Source organism: Gossypium raimondii, chromosome 9 (genome assembly GCF_025698545.1).
Source record: "Gossypium raimondii isolate GPD5lz chromosome 9, ASM2569854v1, whole genome shotgun sequence".
NCBI classification, from domain to species: Eukaryota; Viridiplantae; Streptophyta; class Magnoliopsida; order Malvales; family Malvaceae; genus Gossypium; species Gossypium raimondii.
Window position 1 is genome coordinate 16,714,196 of NC_068573.1, and position 19,785 is coordinate 16,733,980.

The following is a 19,785-nucleotide window of genomic DNA, read 5'->3' on the forward strand; positions in this document are numbered from 1 at the left end:
TGTAACGAAATATAAAAAAATAGTTAAAAATAATGCATTAATTTCATACAACTTACCTCGGTACAAAATGTAGAAATTTTGCAATTTAAGCACCAATCTTTCCTTTTCCTCGATTAAGGTTGACTTCTTGTCTTTCTTTATCTATAACAACAAATTTAGCTTGTTTAACATTCACATTTATTAAAACAGTCCTTGACTCAAATTTTGACAAAATTAGGATTTTGTCCCTAAACTTTTGCATATTTATATTTTTGCCCCAAATTTCAGAAATTAAATTTTATTCCTTATTCTCATGTTTTGTAACATGCTGAACACTTTTCCCTCTTATGGAAACATCTAATTCTCACTCTAACTCTTACTTATGAGCTTTAGGTATTTTTACCGATTATGTTATTTTACTCGGTTTCACTTAAAATCAACTAGCAAAGGTTGTTTAACATAAATTCTAGCTTCGTATTCTACCATTAAACATCAAAATACATACATTTCACACATGGGTAATTTTTCAAATTTCAACCCTAGCTCAAAATAACAGTAGAAATAGATAAATCGAGCTACGAAAATCTCAAAAATGTGAAGAACATTAAAAACGGGGCTAAGATGCACTTACTATGTGATAAGGGTTGCACGCGGACCAAGATCGAGTTGTCAAGTCACAGGAAAATCTTACGAAAGCCTTAGACATTTAGATCAGAAACGACACAGAAAAATTTAAATCTTAGAATTCCAGATCTGAAACAAAAATCCCAAAACAATAAAGAATCAGCCAAGAACCGAAACACTTATTAATAGCGTTGATTGGAAGCAAAGAAAACAAGATCTAACTTCGAAGAAGACTCCAACGCTGAATCTGACAAAGAAAACACCAAAACAGCAAGTTAAACTTAACAGAACAAGAAAACCAAATTGAAGTAGAACTAGGATTTGTGCGACAAGAAATCTGGAAATTATGAATGAAGAACGTTTCTTGATGCCTAAGAACAAAGCCGAATCAGATCTTGAAGTTTGGAATTGCTGAAACGCAACAAGAACAATTAATCCCAAGTTAATCAATAAATCAGCACAAGCAAAAATTAATAAAGAAGAACGAACAGCAAGAAAATAAAGAAAGTCCTAAGAAGCCTTAAAATCGAGAAAGATTTCACAACTCCCTTCAAATGGCTCTAATCTCCCCTCCAAAAAAGAACAATGGCAGGAAGAAGGCTGAAGATGACTCCCACAATCAAAAATATTGTTAAAACTCCTTCTAAAGAAAACTCAAGAAAGAATTCTTGGAGAAAACTCAAAGAGAATTTTTCACTCAATAAAAATCTGATTTAAAGTGTAATTCAATGTGTTTAAGGGTGGCTGGCCAAGCCATATATATAGGCCTCCTAACTACCTTCCTAGCACTACTAGGAAAACTTAAAAAAAACCCTAATTTTGACTTTCAAAGGGGAATTTAGTCCAAGGCCTTTAAATGGGCCTCTAGGACTGAATTTTTACATAGAAATTTATTCATAAAGTCTAAAAATTAAAATTAAGTATTTAAAGAATTAAATTGGGCCACTTTGACAATTTGGCCTGATTTTCAGCTAAGTCTAATTTAAACTTCTGGGTTGGGCTTGGAACATCTTATTGGGCCTTGTCTTCAAGAACCTGGGCTTGTAATCCGTTCTCTCTCAAAATTGGCTTGTTAATGCTCGTAACTGATATCAAATGCGCCTTAGTTGCAAGATTCGGTTTCTTGGACCAAGATTTCCAAGATTTGAAATCTTGATTTTCTTGATTCCTAAAATTGCTCAAAACAGCAAAATTGGACCAAGATTCGGTTTCTTGATTTTCTTGAAAACAAGAAAGTGAATCTTGATTTTCTTTTTCCTTCGTATATGCATCTAAGGCCTTTGTGACTCGTATCATTCCCCCCTTCCGCAAAAAGATTCGTCCTCGAATCTAAAAAATCAAATGGAGATAAGTCAACCACATTGAAAGTAGAACTTGTAGTCCAAACATAATCATAATAAAACAGGTATAACGCATGCGAATGGACTGATTCAGATTACCATGCAAACAAGCTAATTTACTCACCAATGCCTCGTCAAATATTCGAAACAAAGATGGACATGTTTTAAGGTATTCAATCATCTCAAATTGTTTCCACAAACCATGAATAAATCGCGAGTAATAAATCAAATGGTAAACGTAATCATCACAAGTAGGTATTTGAAAAGGTTCACACGGTTCACAGAGTTGCACAATCATACCATGCATTAATAAATGGTCTATAGATTCACTCACACATGCATTATCAAAAACAAGAATCGTTTTATCAGCCATCAAAACAGATAGATCATCAATAAATAAAATAGGACAGTCAAGCACGTTTCGATCTAAGTGTTTTACAAAAATTAAATCATCAACACGATCTTTGTCACTATCCAAGGAGTACAAAAGTGTTTCAAAAGTTTCAAGCATCTTACCTTTATAAGCAGAAGAATAAGGGTCAATCTTACCTTTCCCATTTAATACAAACCTTCGCTCATCAGGGGCATAGTGTAGTCGAAGCTCCGTTGCTGAGTTAACCTTTGTCAAATGGAACTCAAACTTCATGTACAACCACAGAAACTGTTTAAGGCATGAATATAAATTGAAAACAAATTTGGAAAATTTCGTTACCTTATTCAAAAACCAAGTATCAAAACAATAGAAAGTATTTGCACACAATAGATGATGCTTGATTTTCCAACAAAATATACCAAAAGCAGTTCGGGTTTAAAACTTGATTTTGATTAGTCATGCTGAAGTGTAACAAAGATTTCATTAAACCAATCAAGTTAAACCATGAGGATTTTCACATACATACCAACATACATTCAAAACTTTTTTTATTCACCAAAAAAGATTTGCACAAATTCACGGATTTTACACAAGGCAAATCAAGAGAATAACAACTCACACTTTCTTTCTTAGTTCGTGGCAATCCTAGAATAAAATCCATGGATAAGTCTACCAATGGTGAAGTAGGAATCGACAAAGGAGTGTAAAGGCCGTGAGGCATTACCTTAGATTTTGCTTGTTTACATGTGATGCACTTAGAACATACCTTTTCGACATTCTTCTTCATATGTGGCCAATGGAAGTGTTCTATCCCACGTAAAAGTGGTAAACCTTTAGGGGACTCACTAAAAACATCCACATAATCCTGCAAAAGACATTGAAACACACTGGGCAAATATCCATTAATGTTAGATAGAGATAAATAGTTTTGCCTAAACCTCACAAGGATACAAGGCTGTTTATTGAGTAGGGCTCTCCGCACATATTTTTTTTGTTGCAATCAAATTTTTCTCTCTAGTTTTACCACTTGCGGATTCACTCACCTTTGGGCCATTTAAATTTTGACTTTTTTCACTACTAGCCTCTTTTCTCTCTGTCTTTTTTATTTGTCCTTTCTCCCTCACCCCTCACAAAATTTCATCATTTTTAATTGATCTTTATATACATCATTGGGATTTAAAGGAGCAAGAGTGAATTTTCGGCCTTTAAACACAAGAGAGTATCTATTGAGCTTGCCTTGGTGTGTAACATCACGATCAAATTGCCAAGGCCGTCCAAGGAGCAAGTGTGTTGCATGCATTGGGACCACATCACACCATACCTCATCCTCGTGATTCCCGAGCTTAAAAGTAATCAAGGCCTGTTTTGTAACTTTAACTTCCGAGCATTTATTAAGCCACTGAAGGTGATACGGCTTAGGGTGCTCGGTACAAGGTAACTTTAAAGGATCCACAAAATAACTGCTTACTACATTCGAACAACTCCCACTATCAATAATAAGTGAACATAAGTTACCTTTTATAAAACACCTAGAATGGAAAGTATTGGTCCTTTGATTATCAACATCGTCTCTCATTTGGATGTTAAGGGTGCGGCGGACTACAAGGACCTCATTATGGTCATTATTCTCATCAACTTGACCAACTCTATACATTTTTTTTTCTTTTTTTCAAAAACCTGCAAAACATACATTCAACACTCAAAAAGGAAAATTAGCAAACCTCACCGTTAATCACTCAAAAAGGAAAATCAAATTCTCAAAGAGGTAGAATTCAGTCTTGTGAGTTCTTTAGTAGAATCTATATAAATCAATTAGAAATTGTATGAACCGAAACTACCAAAGAATCCTAATTGCGCTAAGATGCCAAAAACTGACGAGACACCAATTGATTTGTGTCACACCGAGGAAGAATTGTGCACACTTTAAAATCCTACTAACACAAGAAAAAAGAAGGTGTTAGATAGTGTAAAGGGAGAATAAAAGCAAAACAAATGAAAACCTACAGCTAAGAATCAATAAAAATTGCTAAAATCTGAAAAAACCTGAAAAACTGCGTACTAACTTGACAACTACGTTTGAGGTGTTTCCGATCTCCAAAAATCACGAAATTTAAACTGAAATGTCCAAAAATATTTAATTTTTGATTTGGAAAGTTTGGGAGCTAAACTCAACCCGCTGAATATTTTTTTTAATTTTTATTGGATTTCGTCTTTTTTAATTTTTTTTGAATTTTTCGACTGGTTTTTTTGTGAGAAATATTTTATAATATTCAATCACAGTGCCACAAATATGCATGTAAAATTTCAGATCAATCAGAAAACGTTTACCCACTCGAATGAATTTTTTTCCAAAAAATTTTCTGGGTAAAACTGTTGTTTGTTGTTAAAAAAAAGATCAGTTTAGAAATCAACCAACAACACCCAAAACGCCCAAAATCTGATACCAAATGATAGGGGTTGCGGGCGGACCAAGATGAAGTTTTCAAGTCACGGGAAAATCTTACGAAAGCTTTAGATGCTTAGATCTGAAACGAAACAGAAAAATTTAAATCTTAGAATTCCAGATCTGAAACAAAAATCCCAAAACAATAAAGAATCAGCTAAGAATCGAAACACTTATTAATAGCGTTGATTGGAAGCAAAGAAAACGAGATCTAACTTCGAAGAAGACTCCAACGCTGAATCTGACAAAGAAAACACCAAAACAGCAAGTTAAACTTAACAGAACAAGAAAACCAAATTGAAGTAGAACTAGGATTTGTGCGACAAGAAATCTGGAAATTATGAATGAAGAACGTTTCTTGATGCCTAAGAACAAAGCCGAATCAGATCTTGAAGTTTGGAATTGCTGAAACGCAACAAGAACAATTAATCCCAAGTTAATCAATAAATCAGCACAAGCAAAAATTAATATAGAAGAACGAACAGCCAGAAAATAAAGAAAGTCCTAAGAAGCCTTGAAATCGAGAAAGATTTCACAACTCCCTTCAAACGGCTCTAATCTCCCCTCCAATGAAGAACAATGGCAAGAAGAAGGCTGAAGATGGCTCCCACTATCAAAAAGATTTTTAAAACTCCTTCTAAAGAAACTCAAGAGAGAATTCTTGGACAAAAGTCAAAGAGAATTTTTCACTCAATAAAAGTCTGATTTAAAGTGTAATTCAATGTGTTTAAGCGTGGCTGGCCAAGCCATATATATAGGCCTCCTAACTACTTTCCTAGCCCTACTAGGAAAACTTAAAAAAAACCCATAATTTTGACTTTCAAAGGGGAATTTAGTCCAAGGCCTTTAAATGGGCCTCTAGGACTGAATTTTTACATAGAAATTTATTCATAAAGTCTAAATATTAAAATTAAGTATTTAAATAATTAAATTGGGCCACTTAGACAATTTGGCCTGATTTTCAGCTAAGTCTAATTTAAACTTCTGGATTGGGCTTGGAACATCTTATTGGGCCTTGTCTTCAAGAACTTGGGCTTGTAATCCGTTCTCTCCCGAAATTGGCTTGTTAATGCTCGTAACTGATATCAAATGCGCCTTAGTTGCAAGATTCGGTTTCTTGGACCAAGATTTCCAAGATTTGAAATCTTGATTTTCTTGATTCTTGAAATTGCTCAAAATAGTAAAAATGGTCCAAGATTCGGTTTCTTGATTTTCTTGAAAACAAGAAAGTGAATCTTGATTTTCTTTTTCCTTCGTATACGCATCTAAGGCCTTTGTGACTCGTATCACTATGGGCTTGAGAAAGTGAAGAAACCCTAGCTATGGCTTCCTTCAAGTTTCGGTAGCAAGCAATTAATATGAACACCATTTTTACATCTTTTTCCCAATTTAATTCTATTTATTTACTAAATGACTAAAATGCCCTTACTTTAAAAAAATCCTATTTCACTTATTTCATATCCTTTTTTATCCACCACTAACTAATGTTTTAATTACCATATAAGGACTCCTAATTTATAATTCCATAACAATTTAGTACCTTTAACATATAAAACTCAACACTTGCACTTTTTACAATTCAGTCCTTTTGACTAAATTGAGTACCCAAACGTCAAAATTTTCGAACAAAAATTTTACGAAAACTTTTCGTGAATTCGTAGACCATAAAAAAAAAATAATAATAATATTTTTCCTAGTCGAATTTGGGGTCCCGAAATTGCTATTTCGACTAAGCCCTAAATCGAGTTGTTACACGAGCACTCCAGAACCTACAATTGACCAATTCCACTCAATTTATCACTTAATCGATTGAACTAAAACTAAATTCGAAACGAGAAATGTATCCCTTCAGCAATGAAAAGCTTAACCCAGCACCTCGAAACAGTTGGTTACGCAATAGCACGATGAGACCCTTAATCCACGCAAGATGCTGCTACCAAACATTACAAACCCTGAATCAAAGTTGAAAAAAATCGTAAGTTAAAAAGAGTAAAAACTCTACTTACCAGAACATGCGACGAAAATTGACCTAACGAAACAAAGGTGTGGTAGCCAACAAAAGAGACGAAAACAGAAAGAATAATGGAAAGAAAAAATTCGGGTTTGACAAAACAAAAACAAAAGGTGAAGAAGAAAGGGAGAAGAGATGGCGTCAGAAAGGTAGGGAGTTTTGGGAAAATCAAAATTTTACAAAAAGTAAACGATAATGCTCAGAAAATCTGATAACCCCAAAATTCACTCCCCTAAATTTTCTCTACCAAACTCCCACTACTCAGATTTCTAATGTAACTCAAACTATCCAACTGACGAGCAAATAAAAATATATTTGTTCTTACACTCACGCAGGGATTCGAACTCCTGACCCTCTACCAACCAACACTCCCCTTAACCACCAGACCAGCAGACCCATTCTGGTAAGTACTTACAAACTTTTAATTAAAAGCCTACTAGCCAGAAATAGGGGTTAAGTCAAAAAAATACTAGAATTTGCCAAAGTCTAGGCTTGAACTCAAGACCTCCCAGACTCACCCAGAGCACTTAACCACAAATGCCGATACACAATTGTGTCACATTTTCACAATAACAAAAATAAGAATTTTGGAGCGATACAACTCTACCCTCCTAAAAGAAAATTTCGTCCTTGAAATTTACCTGGTCCGAACAGGTGAGGATACTGATGGCGCATCACATCCTCAGGTTCCCACGTAGCTTCCTCGGTGCTATGATTAAGCCACAGAACCTTAACCAACAGGATGGATTTTTTTCTTAGGACATTTACATCACGCTCCAAAATCTGACCTGGCTCCTCCTCCAAGGTCAGATCTGGCCTAACCTCGAACTCCTCAACAAGAACAATATGCGTGGGATCAGAGCAGTAGCGCCTCAACATAGCGATGTGGAACACGTTGTGAATCTGATCCAAATCTGGAGGTAACTCCAACTCGTAGGTGACTGGTTCCATACGTTTCAGTATGCGGTAAGACCCAATAAACCTAGGGCTCAACTTACCCTTACAACCAAACCTCAATACTTTCTTCCATGGCGAGACCTTGAGAAAAATGAAGTCCCCCACAGAATACTCAATCTCTCAACGCTTCAGATCGGCGTAAGACTTCTGCCTATCAGATGCTGCTTTCAAACGATCTAAAATCAGTTTAACTTTATCCTCGGTATCAGAAACTAGTTCAGGGCCTAGAACACGCCGTTCACCCAACTCAATCCAACATGAAGGTGTGCGACACCTACAACCATACAAAGCCTCGTAAGGTGCCATCTGAATGCTAGACTGATAGCTGTTGTTATAAGCAAACTCTGCTAGCGGCAAGTAATCCTCCCAAGTGCCTAGAAATCAATTACACAACTTCTCAACATATCTTTCAGTATCTGAATCACCCTTTCTGACTAGCTGTCAGTCTGAGGATAGAACGTAGTACTGAAGTCCAATCTTGTACCCAGAGCTTTATGTAGCTGTTCTAGAATCGAGACGTGAAGCGAGGATCCTTATTAGATATTATCGAAACCGATACCCCATGCAGTCTCATTATCTCAGACACATACAGTTTAGCCAGCTTTTACAGAGAGTAGTCAGTACGAACCGGTATGAAGTGGGCGGACTTGGTCAATCGATCCACGATGACCTATACAGAATCCTTCTTAGTAGGTGTGAGGGGTAAGCCATTGAGGAAGTCCATAGTCACTCTCTCCCACTTCCAAAGCGGAATCTTGACTGGCTGCAACAAACCCGAAGGTAACTGATGCTCAGCCTTAACCTACTGGCATGTCAGACACTTAGCCATAAATTCAGTAACCTCTCGCTTAGGACCTGGCCACCAGTATAACTCACGAAGGTCGCGGTACATCTTATTCTTGCCAGGGTGCATAGCATAAGGGCTATTATGCATCTTTCATAATATAAACTGCCTCAATTTAGTATCTTTTGATACACAGATTCTCCCACGAAAACAGAGCACCCCTTCGCTATTCAGTCCAAAATCCTCAGTATTCCCACTCTCAACCTGTCGAAAATGAAGACCCAATGACTTATCCTCTATCTGTTTCCCTTAATCAGCTTTATCCATATCGGTTTAACTTGAATTTCAGCCAACAGACTACCACCATCAAATAAACTGCAGTGAGCAAACATCGCCCTCAGGTCAGTCATAGCTCTACGACTCAGTGCGTTAGCCACCACATTAGTCTTACCAGGGTGGTATTCAATAGTACAGTCGTAGTCCTTAAGCAGCTCAATCCACCTACGTTGCCTAAGAGTCAGCTCCTTCTGAGTGAGGAGGTACTTGAGGCTCTTGTGATCAGTGTAAATGATACACTTCTCACCATACAAGTAATGCCTCAAGATTTTCAGTGCGAATACCACTGCGGCCAACTCCAAGTCATGTGTCAGATAATTCCTCTCATGAATCTTAAGTTGACGAGACGCGTACGCTACCACCTTACCCCTTGCATCAATACACATTCCAAACCGACATGTGATGCATCTCTGTACACAATAAACTCCTTTCCAGACTCTGGCTATATTAGAACAGGGGCCTCAGTCAGTACAGTCTTGAGCTTCTCAAAGCTTTCTTGCTACGAATCAGTCCAATTAAACAGCACACCCTTACGTAGCAGCTTAGTCAAGGGCAGCAATTAGAGAAAATCCCTCTACAAATCGTCGATAATACCACCGCGGTCCCGAAAGTCGTGGATCTCGAATCTGATCTTAGGTCGCTTCAATCCAAGACAACCTCAATCATTCGAGGATTGACTCTAATCCCCTCAGCAGAAACCACATCCTCTAGAAATGTTACTTCACGTAACCAAAACTCACATTTACTGAACTTGGCATACAGTTGTTTCTCTCGCAAAATCTGTAGAACCACTTTGAGGTGTTTATTGTGCTCATCCTCAGTCTTCAAATACACCAGTATATTATCAATAAATACCACCACCAACTAATCTAGATAGGGCTAGAACACTCGGTTCAACAGATCCATAAAAGTTGTTGGTGCATTCGTCAATCCAAATGGCATTACTAGGAACTTGTAGTGACCATAGTGAGTCCTAAATCCCGTCTTATGCGCATCAGCCTCTTTAACTCTCAACTGGTGATACCCTAACCGTAAATTAATCTTAGAGAAAACTGAAGCCCCTCGGAGCTGGTCAAACAGATCATCTATCCTCGGTAGGGGGTATATATTCTTTATGGTCAACTTGTTCAGTTTCCAATAATAAATACACATACGCATGGATCCATTCTTCTTTTTCACAAACAGAACCGGTGCTCCCCATGGAGACACACTAGGGTGGATGAACCCACAATCTAATAGCTCTTGAATCTGGGCCTTAAGCTCCACAAGCTCTTTCGGTACCATTCTATAAGGGGCAATGGACATTGGAGCTGTACCAGGAAAGAGCTCAATCCCAAACTCTACTTCACGATTCGGAGGTAACCCAGGTAGCTCTTCAAGAAAAACATCTAAAAACTCCTTAACTGTCCTGATATCCTTAACCGAAGTACCCCAGAATCTGAATACAGAAATCACATTCGATAAGTAGTTCCGTCGCTCTGAATTACGACTACCTTCCTATCGTTCGTAGTTCTCAGTACAACCCTTTTTCAAGCACAATCTAAGCTTACTCAATGTTTATCCAACCAGTCCATTCCTAGTATCAAATCAAATACCCCAAAAGGCAGTTCCATCAGATCAGCCAAAAAGATAACTCATTGAACCTCCAGAGGAACATCTCTAAACAGTTTGTTAAACCTTATTGACTGCCCCAACGGACTCAGAACAGTGACCTCATCGTAGTCCTCTCAACCAATATACCCAAGTTTTCAGATATGGTACAAGTTATATAGGAGTGAATGGATCCTATATCTATCAATGCAGTATATGGTACATTATAAATAAAGAACGTACCCGTAATGACGTTTGGAGCATCTCCATCCTCTCGACGATGAGCAACATAAACTAGAGTCGGCTGCCTCGCCTCAGTATGACTGGCACCACTGCCCGGTGCCCTCTGACTACAGCCCAAACCATTACCACCTCTAGCCTGACCCCGACCTCTTGGTGGCTGATGAACTACCCTTGGCAGCTGCGCAGTATTACTACCCGAAGCTTGCATCTGATCGGACCTCTGTGGGCACTCTCTAATACGGTGCTCTAGAGAACCGCACCTCAAACATTCCTCAGTTCTTTTGCAACACTCGCCATGATGGCGCCTACCATAGTCAGTACACAACGACTAACCAGTAGCAGCAATGGGAGCCCCAACTCTCATCGCCCCATCAACTCTGGCTTTTTCTTAGGCTTCAGAACAGAACTTGAGGGCTTCGAATCCCTCTTATTCCTGCCTCTCTCTGTCACGGTTCTGGCGCTCAGTGCGCTTCACTTCCTCGGTGATCTTCTCATTATTAACCAAAGCAGCAAAATCTCTCTCCCTCTGTAGAGCTATCAGAACCCTCGGATTATCCCTGAGGCCATCCTCGAAGCAAACACATCACTCGTACTAAATCGCTACCATACGACGCGCATAGCGGCTCAGTCGTAAAAACTCAGCCCCATACTCGGCCACTGATCTATCTCCCTGAATCAGATTTAAGAACTCCCTCCTACGGGCATCCACATAACTAGCCCCCACAGATTTCCCCTAGAAAGAGGTCTTAAAGAACTCCCCAGTTAGTTGATCGGGCAGAGTGCCCTCCTTAACAGTGAGCAACTACTAATACGCCTCATCACGTAGCAGCGATATAGTACCCTTTAATTTTTGCTCAGGGGTGCAGTCCAGGTCGTCCATAATTCTCTCTGTGGCCTCTATCCAGTATTCTGCCACATTACGGGCAACTCCAGTAATACCCCTGAAAAGCTCAGCTCTGTTAGACCGGAGTCGTTCCATAATCGACCTGCGACCTCCAGCTCAAGTGTTGGGTGATGCAATCGGGCTTGGGTTAATCGAGTCGTTTCACGTAGTTGCCCGATCGTCGACGAGAAGTCTTCATTTTGATGTCGTATGAAAATTGAGTTATGGAGATGTATAAGCGGAAGCAGGCAATTTGGGTTCAAAAGATGGCTTGGATTGATGTTTTTTTATATGTTCGGTTTAATAAATAAATAAATTATAAATTGATAGATAAAATGGAATGGAAGTTGAACTCAAGCTTCAAGAATGTTTCAATACTAAAAAGTATTGCCCCGAGTCATATATGGCTTAAGGTGAATTTTGATGAAGGATAGAAGCGGACCTTGAGCCGTTACCTATATGGAGGTCAGAACCAAAGGTTTAATAATATGGTTGAACGCCACACCAGTTCGGTTATAAGTTCAATAAGTTCGGGTTAACGCCACTAGTAAGCTAGATAAGTCACTTCAGGACTCGAACAAAAGAAGAGAGGAGGTAACCTCACAAGAACAAAAGTTCTATTAAGTTTAATTGATCAAATTTTGTAACCTTTTACAATAAACAAGTAAACTATTTATAGGCAAAGACTAAGCTAGCCGAATAGCCACATACATCCTTAGGAATTAAGCAAATGAATTCATCTAATGGTCTTGCTAAATTCGGCTGAACTTGGACAGCTTCTAGAATGAACATTGAATATTGGAAAATTTGGGAAGGTGCATGGAAGAGCTAGGTTTAACCAATGAACTTAAATAGGCTCATTTAAGATGCAATTTTTGGCTGAAAAGTGACCAGCAATTAATAGGAAATTGGATAGCCATTTGAAGTGTGAATGCTCAGCTTTGAAGAGTCCTTGAGTGTGAACACCATGAACTGAACAGCCAAAATGAATCCAGCAATGTGAAAGAAATAAATGGCAGCTTTGGAGTAGGAAACATCATCTCCTTTGGCCGAATAGTCACATAGGAAACTTAAAAATTCAGCACACCATTTTAATTGTATTCCATGCATGTATTGCCAAATATATTGAATCCAACGTGCATGCATCTTTTAAATGCACTCCCACATTCGGCCAACCTACAAAAGGACCAAATGAACTTAAATTAATTTGTATTCAGTTGAAACATAATTAAAACATAATCTGGATTAAATTCACATAATTAAAACAAGACACAATTAATTAAACTAAAACCTAATTAATTCTGTTAGGACAAGACACATTAAAACATGTAATAAAAACATGTTTATAAGCTATAGGAATTAAAATGACTTAATAACATGCAATAAAACACAATTAACATGCATAATTAAATTCGTCCAGATTTAAGACCAATTAAACAATGAAAATTAATTGAGCTGTATATAACTAAATTAACTAACTCAAATAATTATTTCAGCAACTATATTATCGCATAAATGGAATTAAGCTAGATTTGAGCTGATTCGAGCTCTTGGAGCTGGAAACGAGCTAAATGGAGCTCAACGAAATGGAATTGAACTAATTCAGCTCGCATGGGTTTGCAAGCAATGCTTAAGGTGTCCCAGGGCGTGGTCGTATCATCCCCTCCCTCTTTAAAGTGATTTGTCCCCAAATCGGGCCATTTGCTCGAAAAAAAATCTTCAATATTCTGAGAGCCTCAAATGGCTCGGATCGAAAGAAGCTCATTCGCATGCCCTCCCTCTTTAGGAGGGTACCACCTCACATCGTCACCTATAAAAGAATAAAATGAATTAGTGACGCGATGAAGATTAAACACAAAGGAACATTCCGAGATTTGATTCACAATTTGAACAAATAAACCAATACCGGGGTCAAAAATAGAAATCGTTCTTACCTTTTTCTCTGATGGAAACAAACCTAAATCACAAGGCATTTGATAGCTATGGTTTTGGAAGTGAACTTTCCATGGTTCGATTACCTTAGACAACGATATAGAATGATGTTCACCGGGGTCAAAGACAAAATTTTCTCTTGCCATTTCAATTTGATTTGGCAATTTCATGACAGACTTTATAGAAAGAACACTAAGCATCTCAAAATCATTATCATGCAAAACATGTTCAGATCTTTTAGACCACAGTTGAGAACAACCTCCAGAAACAAAATTTTGATTTTGACTTAACAAACCAACAAGATTCACATGTCTCATTTTCAAACTTAAAGACAGAGCATCATACAAACAAAGATTGTTTACACATTCATTCAAACAAAATTTACAATGCTTGCTTTCTTTCATGAATGATTCATAATAACAAACTCCAGGATTAAACACATGATTTTGGCTACTCGATCCAAATGGCAAGAAGAGTCTTTTTATCTCCAACAATTTACACAAATTAAACAACGAGGGTGTTAGCATACTCAAATTCAAACAAGCAAACCCTTTAAATTTCATTCGAAAAGATTTACGAAAACATGGAAATTTCACACCACAAATTAAATAATTCACATGATCAACACAACCAAACAGATGATATGTCGACTTTTGATCACACAATTCTAGATTTTGTTGGTGCTGATTTATTCGTTCTTCATCAAAAATCTTACCGATGCCATACTCATCAATACATTTCCATTCTTTTTCAACAGGATTAGTTCAAATGAACAATTTATACGGACTTTCATCTTGCGCAACCAAAACATGCATTCCATTGCAAGTTAAAGATAAACAACCAATACCATCAAGAAAATAATATTTTTCAAAAGCAAGAATCTTCTTATCATCAGACAAAACAAATGGATCATCATCAATCAAAGAATGACAAGTAACCACATCAAAGTTCAGATTCTTTCTAAAGACCAAATCATCAACAATGTGTCCATCATCAATCGAATAAGGCAGAGGTGCTTTAAAATTTTCAACATTCATACCTTTCTTACCTTTTTGCATAGGCGAACTAGGATCGTTGAGAACATTACCTTTTTCAGCCAAAGTGAACCTTTTATCCATGGGAAGGTATTGTAGTCCAAACTTGTCAATCGATTCTGTAAAAACCTGAGGAGAAACAACACGAGGAAAACTCACATGTTGGTTAATGGAAACATTCCTCACTTTTTCTCGCTCATCTTTTTCTTTCATTTCTTTTTCTAACTCATTTTCTCTTCTTTCTTCAATTTTTTTTTCGATTTTCTCTTTTTCACATCCTTTTTCAATCTCAATTTCTTTTTTCTTTTTCTCACTCTCATTTTCTTTTTCAATTTCTTGTTTTCTTTCATGTTCATTTTCTTTTTCAATTTCTTTTTGTTTTTCTTTTTCACATGCTGTTTCAATTTCATTACAAAAGAAGAAATCATCAAAATGAAAAGCCTTTCGTTGAGAATAAGAAAATGTTTCTTCATACAAAAGACAATCATCTCTTTGTGATAGATCTTCCATGGCCGAGTACTTTGAAACACGTTCGACTCTTCGTAAGCCAACCTTCACAGATGAATAAATTGATGCACTTGTAGAGACATGTCTACCTTTTCGTTTATCGTCTCGGAAGGACTCAAACTCGAAGTTTGCTTCTCTTGGTCTCGAACGCCTTGTTGAATAGAAGTCTTGATAAGAGTCTCTTGTCGAATATTCATTGGATATTCCTCTTCTTGGCACTCTCAGTTCTGCCCTTTCACTTGAATTAAGTTGTCCTCGTTGGGCTCTTTTCTCCACTCGATCCAATCGATCATGCAATTTATCAAATTTTGATTTCAGCATTCTACGCATCTCTTGCATCAAATATTGGAATTCTATTTCGGAAAATTCTTCTCGAGACATGATTATTCACTAAAAGAAGAAATGTTAAAAGAATAATAACAGAAAATTAGATACCTCACCACAAAATCCTCACCAATTCTCTCGAAAAGGAAATAATGATTTTCACTCGCACTCATGTTTACACTCAAGTTTTGGCTTTTTCTTTTGATGTAATTCACTTTTGCCTTTTACCACTCGACCTCGTCTCACAATTTCGTAATTCGTCTCGGTAGACTTAATTTGCTGCTTGAGGGTCGGTTTCAAAAATGGGTAACAAAGGGAATAATGAAATGGTGTAGGGTAGGCTGAAACGAAATAAAATCAAGGCTAAGTGTGGCGTTGGGGAAGTAGATAAGAAGAAGAAGAACTCACTTGTTCGGAATTCAAAAGATGAATAAACCTGGAATTTTTTTTTCAACACTTCACTTTTTTTTATAGCTTCGTATTTTTTTCTTTTTTTTTTTGAATTTTCGTAATTCTTTTTTTTACTTTTCCAATACAATATGATGAATACAAATGAAAACAAACGCAACCATTTTTTTTGAACTTTTTTTTGAACTTTTTTTTTCAATTCACGAACCTAATTCGAATTCTTCGATCTTCGACACTCCTCGTTTTCAAGCTATGATGCCAAATGGTGCGATCTGGCTCGGGTTAATCGAGTTGTTTCACGTAGTTGCCCGATCGTCGATGAGAAGTCTTCGTTTTGATGTCGTATGAAAATTGAGTTATAGAGATGTACGAGCGGAAGCAGGCAATTTGGGTTCGAAAGATGGCTTGGATTGATGTTTTTTTATAGGTTCGGTTTAATAAATAAATAATTTATAAATTGATAGATAAAATGGAATGGAAGTTGAACTCAAGCTTCAAGAATGTTTCAATACTAAAAAGTATTGCCCCGAGTCATATATGGCTTAAGGTGAATTTTGATGAAGGATAGAAGCGGACCTGGACCCGTTACCTATATGGAGGTCAGAACCAAAGGTATAATAATATGGTTGAACGCCACACCGGTTCGGTTATAAGTTCAATAAGTTCGAGTTAACGCCACTAGTAAGCTAGATAAGTCACTTCAGGACTCGAACAAAAGAAGAGAGGAGGTAACCTCACAAGAACAAAAGTTCTATTAAGTTTAATTGATCAAATTTTGTAACCTTTTACAATAAACAAGTAAACTATTTATAGGTAAAGACTAAGCTAGCCGAATAGCCACATACATCCTTAGGAATTAAGCAAATGAATTCATCTAATGGTCTTACTAAATTCGGCTGAACTTGGACAGCTTCTAGAATGAACATTGAATATTGGAAAATTTGGGAAGGTGCGTGGAAGAGCTAGGTTTGACCAATGAGCTTAAATAGGCTCATTTAAGATGCAATTTTTGGCTAAAAAGTGACCAGTAATTAATAGGAAATTGGACAGCCATTTGAAGTGTGAATGCTCAGCTTTGAAGAGTCCTTGAGTGTGAACACCATGAACTGAATAGCCAAAATGAATCCAGCAATGTGAAAGAAATAAATGGCAGCTTTGGAGTAGGAAACATCATCTCCTTTGGCTGAATAGTCACATAGGAAACTTAAAAATTCAGCACACCATTTTAATTGTATTCCATGCATGTATTGCCAAATACATTGAATCCAACGTGCATGCATCTTTTAAATGCACTCCCACATTTGGCCAACCTACAAAAGGACCAAATGAACTTAAATTAATTTGTATTCAGTTAAAACATAATTAAAACATAATCTGGATTAAATTCACATAATTAAAACAAGACACAATTAATTAAACTAAGACCTAATTAATTCTGTTAGGACAAGACACATTAAAACATGTAATAAAAACATATTGATTAGCTATAGGAATTAAGATGACTTAATAACATGCAATAAAACACAATTAACATGCATAATTAAATTCGTCCAAATTTAAGACCAATTAAACAACGAAAATTAATTGAGCTGTATAAAACTAAATTAACTAACTCAAATAATTATTTCAGCAACTATATTATCGCATAAAAGGAATTAAGCTAGATTTGAGCTGATTCGAGCTCTTGGAGCTGGAAACGAGCTAAATGGAGCTCAACGAAATAGAATTGAACTAATTCAGCTCGCATGGGTTTGCAAGGAATGCTTAGAGAGCTGGTCCAAAACTGTGCCCTTCGCGTGGTCGTATCATCGGGCCCAGTGACCCTATCTAAAATCCTTAACATGGCTTGAGACAATGCTTCATCCCCAGCTGCTCGGTCTTGTCACCCAGTCACAGTGGCAGGCGACACCGACATTTCGCTAGTGTCTAGATTTAGTATACTGCCCAGTGAAGAAGACTCAGCTCGAGCCCCTCTTCGACCTCTACCTTAGCCTCCAGTACCCCGTCCGCGAGTACCCCGTACACTCATCTTCTAGTCACGCTTATCTGTATTAAAAGTTTTATGAATCAGTTTATAGTTCAATAGTTATTAGCAAATGTTTTATGAAAACAGTTTCAGTAGTTTAGAGTTTGTTTTTGTACGACGCAGTGTCTACTAGTGTTTATCGGTTTTACTACAGTATCAGTATACACTAACCTGACTGTTTTCAGTATAGTCTATCTATAGTAATCTCAGTATATACTATCTTCAGCACTTTCAGTTTTGAAACAGAAATCAATTCAGATGACTTAAAAGATCGACGCCGGAGAGTCGATGTGCCACACATTTAGTACTAACATTTCACATCATAAAAAAATCAGTTCTTAGAAAATTAAATCTTAAAAACCCAAATCCACAGCCGAGTTTTGCAACCTGGCTCTGATACCACTAAATGTAACTCCCCCAACCCAGTCTGGACGTTATAGCCGAATCTAGCGGTGTCACATGGTAGTGTTTTTCAAAAACTAAGTTGTCGTCAAAAACCTCTTATCTTAACCACCTCTTTACACTCTTTTATGCTTAATTCCAAGACGTGCCAATCAATTTCAACATGATTTGTTTTCAAAAGTTATTCTCTTTCGAAACGTTATTAATTTTCAAAGCCTCACTTATTGGAGAAGCTTTTCAAAACAGTTTGCATGTTTGTACGAATTTTGTTACAATTTTTTATCCGTTTTGAAAACTCGATTATCCCTACTACTAGCAGTTGTAAATCAAAGCAATAAAAACCCCAAATTAAAAATAAAAATTTGAAGAGGCAATTATTACTGTAAAATACCCCAAAATAAAATTATAATTATAATTAAATACTAAGTTGAACTAATAAGTCGTGTGGCCACCGTTGAGTGCACCGTCGCATCGATCCGCCTATGTCTGGGGATTACCTGTACAGTCAAATCAAAAGGGTGAGTTTACAAAAACTCAGTGTGAAATCCCATATAAAGCAAACAATCAGAAGGCAATCGCAATCTGGGCCTAAGCCCATTTCAGTACAGTTTCAGTTTCAATTAGGGCCTTAGCCAATTACAATACAGAATCAGTTATGCATTTGGGCCTTGGCCCATTCTGATATCGATATTGATCGATGGCGATATACGATATCAAATCCTACCCAGCCAGCCTCTACACTCCAACTCTGTCCAACCCTACACTCCAACTCCGTCCAACCCTACACTCCATGTGGGGATATAATCAACCCACCCATCCCTATACTCTAAAGAGTATCGAATGTGGCACTAAACAATAGTTCGCAGTAGAGCTGCCACTAACTTAGGCTCGAGGCCTTTCAGTACACTTCCTCCGAACATTATAATTCCCCAACCCAATGTAATGTAATAGACAGATATGACATGCTGTAACATAATATCATGCATGTAAACAGAGCATACAGTACCAAATCATTGGGACATTATCAGGCTTAATCATATCAGTCATTTCAACCAATTAGGGGTCTAGGTAAACTTACCGTCCCTACAGCAGGTTCACAGTCCACTTCGGCGACCCGTGCAATCTTATAACTCAAACAGTGAAATTGGGCCTACAAGCCCATGAAGTTCGCTCATGTCGGCCCCCACGCCCGTGTCGCCCACATGGCCCAAATTGGCCTTGGCCTCTTGATCCATTTTAGTGTAACCCATGCTAGATAACTATTCATATGTGTTTCCACAATTTACTTATATAATCCTTCAAAGCTGTCTATTTGAGTCACTATTACTAAATTATTTGTATCTTAAGCTACAGAATTCTGAATTAAGATCCATAAATTTTCCCTAAAAATAGGCTCACATATCTTCTTACAATAAAATTTTTAGAATTTTTGGTTTAGCCAGTAAGTACAGTTTATTCTTTGAAGTTTCCCCTACTCTACTATCTAGGAGTTTTGACCTTTCTACAATAAAAATTAATTATCTTCTCCTACAGATTTTAGACGATGTTCTCCTTTTTATATCTTGAAAATAGACTCATTCAGAATTTTA

General features: G+C 37.1%; 1 protein-coding gene across 1 annotated transcript; it reads right to left on the reverse strand.

Moving 5' to 3' along the window:
- Positions 1-7,847: 7,847 nt before the first annotated feature.
- Positions 7,848-8,661, reverse strand: LOC105797499 (uncharacterized). The gene is made up of 2 exons (XM_012627459.1): positions 8,547-8,661; positions 7,848-8,101 (listed from the first exon to the last, which is right to left on the reverse strand). Exons 1-2 carry the CDS (start codon positions 8,659-8,661, stop codon positions 7,848-7,850), a joined length of 369 nt encoding a protein of 122 aa, XP_012482913.1.
- Between the last annotated feature and the right edge of the window lie 11,124 nt (positions 8,662-19,785).

Bases quoted from the DNA above. Each gene is read 5' to 3' on its own strand.
- LOC105797499 (XM_012627459.1), bottom strand. From the start codon at position 8,661: ATGCATAATAGCCCTTATGCTATGCACCCTGGCAAGAATAAGATGTAC. The intron at 8,102-8,546 runs GTCTGACATGCC...ATTGATTTCTAG, and splicing joins TACTGAATTTATGGCTAAGT to GCACTTGGGAGGATTACTTG.